Source organism: Triticum dicoccoides, chromosome 2B (genome assembly GCF_002162155.2).
Source record: "Triticum dicoccoides isolate Atlit2015 ecotype Zavitan chromosome 2B, WEW_v2.0, whole genome shotgun sequence".
NCBI lineage: Eukaryota > Viridiplantae > Streptophyta > Magnoliopsida > Poales > Poaceae > Triticum > Triticum dicoccoides.
Genome location: NC_041383.1, coordinates 780,144,686 through 780,151,571, shown reverse-complemented (window position 1 = coordinate 780,151,571; position 6,886 = coordinate 780,144,686). Strand labels below are relative to the sequence as shown.

At 40.6% G+C, this 6,886-nt stretch overlaps 2 protein-coding genes across 2 annotated transcripts in view; one reads left to right on the top strand and one right to left on the bottom strand.

Annotated features, from left to right (window-relative positions):
- Window positions 1-1,333, top strand: part of LOC119368772 (uncharacterized PE-PGRS family protein PE_PGRS46-like) — a 12,198-nt gene extending 10,865 nt beyond the window's left edge. Inside the window, exon 2 of the mRNA XM_037633932.1 lies at window positions 1,158-1,333. Coding sequence (XP_037489829.1) covers window positions 1,158-1,166 — 9 coding nt within the window. The 3' untranslated portion in view covers window positions 1,167-1,333. The remainder of the gene's footprint in view (window positions 1-1,157) is intronic.
- A 3,012-nt stretch (window positions 1,334-4,345) lies between these two features.
- Window positions 4,346-6,441, bottom strand: LOC119366253 (exocyst complex component EXO70A1-like). Its single transcript, XM_037631948.1, has one exon. It carries the CDS (start codon window positions 6,217-6,219, stop codon window positions 4,588-4,590), a length of 1,632 nt encoding a protein of 543 aa, XP_037487845.1. The 5' UTR covers window positions 6,220-6,441; the 3' UTR covers window positions 4,346-4,587.
- Between the last annotated feature and the right edge of the window lie 445 nt (window positions 6,442-6,886).

Sequence of the window (6,886 nt, the reverse complement as noted above, 5' to 3'; positions counted from 1 at the left end):
AAAATTTTTCTCTCTAATGCATGCTGCTTGTGAAGAGAAGGTTGGAGGAACTTTTTTATGCCCCGGTAATTTCTATGTAAACAACACGACAACTTATGCACCATAGGCATGATAACTTATGCACACGTGGTAACTTTTACCAAAAAAAAGTCGTCGAAATGTATGAACACGTGATCTAGTTTCGAAGATCTCGTCGCTACGAATATTTTATGTGAAAACAATTTTTCAATCGGAGCGACGATTTGAGCTACAAAACATTTTAAATTATTTTTAAATGAAATCTTTGGTGACATCAGCTTTTTTCCATGCAATTATTCTACAACACAAAGAGAGAGGAATTTGCATGCAGTATGCAGTATGCGTGATTATGGGAGGGGGAGGTTGTCTTGATCTATTGCTTAACTTCCAAACAGTAGGAAGTTAGCAAAGTCCTTTTCAATATTAGTTTGTTCACTTTTTCTTTTTTTGTTTACTTTTTATATTTTGAAATATCCTGAACACATACATTAAAAATAATTTACTTAAAATTCTAAATGCATTCATCTCGTATTAAAAAATGTTCAAGGAGAGTACAACTTTGTTTGCACAATTTAAAAAAAATGCTCATACCATTCAAAAACTGTTCACATGTTCTAGAAATATGTTCGTGACATTTTAAGAAATGGTTAGACAATGAAAATATATTTTTGCGTTGTTTGTAAAAATATTTTGTACAATAAAAAAACGTTTTGGAATTTAAATAAAATGTAAAAATGTTTCAGAAATATATTCACGAAATTTTCTAAAAATGGTTATACAACGTACACTAAAAAAAGTTCATAACATTTAAGCAATATTCACGCATTTCAATAATACATTTGTGACATTAAAAATATATTTAAATAATATTGTGAAAATTATGTTTATCAAAAATCATTGTGTGCATGAAAATTATATAACATCTATTTAAAAAGACGAGATTTATTTGTAAAAATAATAATAGAAAAAAGGAATTGAAAAAATGAAACCAAAAAGTAAAAAAACCGACGACAATTATAGAAACATATTAATACAAAAATGCATGGAACCTGCCCAAAATCTGTATTTGTTTTATGAGGGAAGCCCAAAATCTTTATAAACTTGCACAAATCAGTGCTTAAAAATATCTTTGCTGGCAGGTGTGGTAAGTTGAAGCAACTACGAGCGGCAGAGATGACGCAGAGCTATTAGCGGGTGCCCCTATGTCTCGCTTGACTCGGATGTAGAGCAGCCTTGCTCAAGGGAGAGTGATACTGGGCCGGTCCAGCTCCTGGGAGGTCACTTTTTTGCTTTCGTTTTTCTTTTGCTTTTGTTCATACTTCCAAATATTCTGAATTTATATATCACCAAAAAGAGTCTACATTTGAAAATTATTGACCTAGCATTTGTAAAATGTAGAAGTGTATATATTAAACATTTCTCATGCATATGCAAATGTATAAATTAAATTATAATGTGTATCAAAAAAGTTGATCATGTATTTAGAAAATGTTAATCAAACATTTGAAAAAATGTTAAAGGTGTATAAAAAATGTTCCTGATGTATACCAAAAAGGTTAAACGTGTTTTAAAAAATTGGACATAAGAAAATAAATGTTACAAATATTGATCATGTATCAAAGAAAGGTTAATTCACTATTTAAAAAATATTAATACTGTATAGAAACATATTCCTGTCATGTATTAAAAATGTACAATGTGTATGAAAAAAGTAGACAAACACAAAAAAATTAAAAAAAATTCTTCGTCTATTTACGTGTAGACACCAAACACAAAAATACTATACGTGTACAAAAAAAATGTTCCTGGAGTATATAAAAATAATAACATGTTTTGAAATATTTATTAAACATGCATTAATATCAAAAAAGTATAAATCATTGATATTAAAAATGTGAAACATGGATTAAAAATATGCCTAATAATACTGAAAATGTACAATTTATCTTTGAAAAATATTAACATGTCTAAAAAAAAATCCTAATGTATTAGTCAAGTGTACAAATATGTATAAAAATATGGACATTACCTGAAAAAAGGAAAATTGAAAAGAGATGAAAACCAAAAAAACGGAAGAAAGAAATAAAATAAACATCCAGAAAGAAAGAAAAACAAAATAAACCAGAGGAAATTGTAAAACCCATGAGAAAATGAAGAAAACCCCCAAAAAACAAAAGAAACGAAGAAATCTAAGAATAAAAAATATCCAAATAAAAATTAAGAAAATAGAATAGAAAAGAAAAATCAATAAAAATGGAGGAAGAAACAATAGAAAAGCACAAGAAAAAGGAAAGGAAAAACAATACAAACCAGAATAAAACAAAGAAAACTGTGGCAAGACAAAGGAAAAATGAAAAAAAAAACTGAAGAAACCAATGAAGAAAAAAAAACCAGAGAAGAAACAAACAAAAAACAAGAAATCTAACTACCGATGCCAACGCAACAAGCGATAGTGTGCGAGTGAAGGAATGCACGAAAAAGGCTAGCCTCATACAGTAGCACGCAGAGAAAAGCTTCAAGCGAGATGATAGGTACTTTTGCTCTAAGAGACATATAGTTGTGCAGCTATGAAGTTTTTTAGAGTGAAACTTAAGTTAAAAAAATACATGTAACTTTATTCATACTCATAGCAATTACAAGTAAAGTGATTTGGACCTACGATGCAAGAAAATACAACGTAACTCGTATGACTAAGAATTACAATAAATCTCTTGAAACACCTTCTTTGCGTTCTCAATCTCTGCACGAGGAAATACTTCAGATTTTTTGGTAAAGAGGCTGTAATTGGACTGGAGCAACGATGTTGTCACTCTTTCACCCACACAAACATCACAAATAATGGTTTTTAAGAGCGCCTTGAGTCGCCCATCCAAAAAGAGAAGTCTTGATCAATGAACGTACTTGGGCCGGGGATGATCCCTTAGAAGTGCTTGCCGTCAAATCATTATATCTTTATCATGGTATCGATAAAAGATTTCACATCCACAAAGAATCAAACCAACAAAAAAAAAAGCTTGACACAGCAACATAAACTCCTCAAATCCGAATAATCAGATCTGTGATGACAGAAAACTCTCTATCCCCATAACACCGCCAAAAGAATGAGAGGGGATTTATTATCACAAAACTATGATGATCACAACGTAGAGGTGTTGAAGATCCGAGGCCCCCTGCCTCTCAACGGTAGGATGACAGCCGGAGGCGAGGGGACCTAAATTTCCCATATGGCGGCGGCATGAGAAACCCTCAAACGTGAGAATGCGCAAGAGGTGAAAATTAAGTTTATTTGAGAGGAAGATATAGCAACCGGGCTGGCCCACATTTGCCCTCGTCCCCTGTCCTTCCCTCCCCTCCCCTCCCCTCCCCGATAGATTTTTAAATCTGAATATAATTTCAGCCTGTCCGAGGTCCTGAACATGTGGCCTTTTTACGGCTTGTTGTGCGCCCACAGGACTCTGTCCGTGATATGTACTCTGTTTTACTCTGATGTCCGTCCTGCTCAAGACAGATTGCTAGGGTGCCGTATTTCAGTGAGGCTCTCAGGTCTCAACTTACAATTTTTTTTTCTTAGAACTGGCTCTCAGCTTACATGGCGGCATGCAGTAGCACGTAGGTCACTGGCATTTGCTGATAGATTGTATTCCATCCTCGAATAGCATACTGGATTTTGGTGATATATAGTAAGTACTCCATCCTCGTTTCATTTTCTTCTCCTCTCTGTCTGTAAACATTAGCCAGACTTTCGTACTGGTCTGGTGGATCTGATCTTACATGGTACAAGTAGTAATATAAATGAATCAGAGGTTCACAATGCGGGCTACCGAGCGTTGTAATCCAGCTGTATTGTTGGTTACCACACAAAGACAAAGTTGTATCGTGGCTTGTGTTTGTGTAACATGAAGGGTTTTGATGCATATCACAGGAAAAATTCTTTGATTTTTTGCTGATTCAGTTTCTGCTGTTAAGAAGACGTTGTCAAATGGCAAATCTATGATGAGGGAAAAGAAGGCCCGAACATAATAGTGTATCCACAAATGCTCATTTCAGCTGGCCTTTTACGGTGCATAATAATCAGATAAGCAAAAAGGTTTTCACATACAGATAGTACACATATGTGGCAAATATAACTATTTTTGTGATATAAATTTTCTCATACGGGGCTACCTTTAAGTTTCAGTGATTATCAGCATGCTGAAGTTTTGAATACAACAGGTTGATACCAAAAAAAAAAAAACCCGATTTAATGAACCGGACAAAAGTAAATGCATACAGAATGCTGTATAATCAAAACTAACATATGCACTTATCTATCTATGGAATTGACAAAGAAGCAGAATGCATCATGAAATCGAATAAAAGCACACCCACGGCTGATGCCTAGTTGATACAGTATCTGGCGTTTATTAAGCTACCAACAGAATTCAGAATACCTTTTTTGTTTTGCTGGGGAATGGAATTCAGAATACAACTCCACTTAAAAACGAAACAGGAAGTTCAAATATAATTATGAAACATGACTCCGGCCTCTTATTTGTCGGGTGTCCCTGTTTGATGCATCAAAAGCAGTTTTCATCCTTCAAATAGCTCTCCCAGCATCTCCTCCAAAACTTCGGGACTGCTGCTTCCGTCACTAGCTTGTTTCTCCAGCAAGGGATGCTCCTTCAGGTAGTCACGGTAACCTGGAATGACTCTCTCGATGATAGCTCTCCGCAGCACATCTCTGAGCTGAGGGTCCGGAACCTTCCAGAACTTCTGAGCCTGGTACGTTTCACGAAATGCTAACTCGAATTTGGTCAGTGAAGGGGTGTTGATCCAACGATGGATGAATCCAGGAGATCTCGATTTTGGTATACAGGAGAGCACATGTCCCCAGGAAGCATCAAGATAACCATCAATGTACTTCTCACATTCAGGTATAAGTTCAAGTCTCTGCTGATGTCCAGAGCACAGCTCAACAGATGCCGATGGCTCAGACACCTGCGCTATGAAATATGAATTGTTAAGCAAGAACATGTACCTGAAGCTTGGGTCCCAGCACCAAGCCGATATTTTGACAAGCAGATCCTCGTGACCACTATGATTTTCATGTCGTCTTTTGCCCCACCACCTAGCCGATATTTTTGCAAGTAGATCCTTGAGATAACTGATCTCTCCATGTATCAGGTCGTGAAGCTCTCGAGTGTAGTGGCTCTGTGCAGAGTTCTTTGCCGATGCCTGTGCTCTCCTTATCAACTTTATGCAATCCACCAACAGCCGAGTGTTCCTGTAATCCTCGCCTCCCATTGTCCGATGCCTGTGATCATTATAACTTTTCCACCCTCGGCGCATCGTGCCTGACATTGCCGCAATCAACCTCTTCCTTTCTCTGTCCAACGAGGCGCTTATCTCGTTGAAAATCCTTTGGGCTTCCGAAGAGATGACGTGAATCATAGACATGTTGTATGATGCACTGGAGATACAGAAGTATGTGTGTAGCAGGGCCTGTAGCTTCTCCGCCTCATTAACATGGATCACGGCGTCGACAAAGGCGAGCATTGGTGAGATGCTCGCTTTACCAAACTGCGCAACTGCCGGCGCGTCATGGATGACAGCGACCAGCTCTCTGAAACTGACAACAATTATTGTGATAGCTCGGCTCCACCTCTCGACCAATTCTTGGAGGCGCGATGCAGACATGTCCCTGAACTGGAAGCGCCACTTATCGCCATTGTTCTCGCGCATTTGGAGAACCCAGTCGACGTCAAGCTCGACGAACCAATTCTCCAGCAAAAAACGGCCACCGCATCTGACTATAGGTGAGAAAGATGAGTCGATGAACGATTGGAATATGCGCTTGACGTAACCGTCGCTGACCATTCTTTGAGCGATCTTTGTGAGCTCGCTGGCACTGAAGTCCGCTTCAGCAGCTAACGCCGAGCCGGAGGAGCAGACAGAGTAGTTGGATGACATGTAAGAACTTGAGGCACCTGAGTTGCTGTAGTAGTTGGATCCGCTCTGACCGGACTGGGCGGAGAAGCCCCATCCGGGCCAGACAACGACGCTTCGGATCGACTCGCGGTACGAGAGCGGCGGCAAGGGATCCATGAAGCCGGTGGTGCCCTCCTCCGGCACGGAAGCAAGCTGCTCCGACAGGCTGCCACTCTGAGTACCTTGGAATAGAACTCTGAGACTGCTGAACACGCTTGACAAGTGGTCCGCCATGCTCTCCTACTTCCTCAAGCTCCAAGAGAATGGCAGGGGAGGTACCTGAACTACGAGTGCTGGACGATATCAACGCTGATTGCCATACTAACCTCAGTTCCTCACGCGCTCCGCAGGTCGCTCCCGCGGGAACCCTAGCCGCCGCCGCTCAGTCTCGGCCGTCCACTCCTCCCCTCGCCGCCGCCGGCGGACGTCGCCGGGCGAAGCCCGCGCTGCTCGGCGGCGGCGGGGTCTTCCCCACCTCCGGCTTGGGCGGGGGCGGCGCGGGCCGTCCGCTCCGGCGGGAGCTCGCGCGGATCGGTCGGGGGCCGCCGCGGTCGGGGGCGGCGCGGCGTGCGGCGGGGTTCTTCTCCCTGTTCCCTCGTGCTGCGTTGCCTTTCGCCGTTTCGTACGCGCTGATTACTCAAGTATTCCACACAGTCTGCTGTTTAATTCTTTGATGTTTGTCTGTTGTGCCGACACTCCAGTACTTCGCTTCTTTTTATACCCTTCTCTGCACCATGCGCAGACGCTCTGTCACGAGCTCGAATCTCCGGTTGTCTCGGTGCATGCCTACTCTCTAACAACGGACAGACATGCGAACCAACCTGGTGTTGAGATGGTTAGGTGAACAGTGGTATCTCCAACCCACCAGGGTTCAAATCCTGGTGCTCGCATTATTCCTGGA

Bases quoted from the DNA above. Each gene is read 5' to 3' on its own strand.
- LOC119366253 (XM_037631948.1), bottom strand. From the start codon at position 6,219: ATGGCGGACCACTTGTCAAGCGTGTTCAGCAGTCTCAGAGTTCTATTC.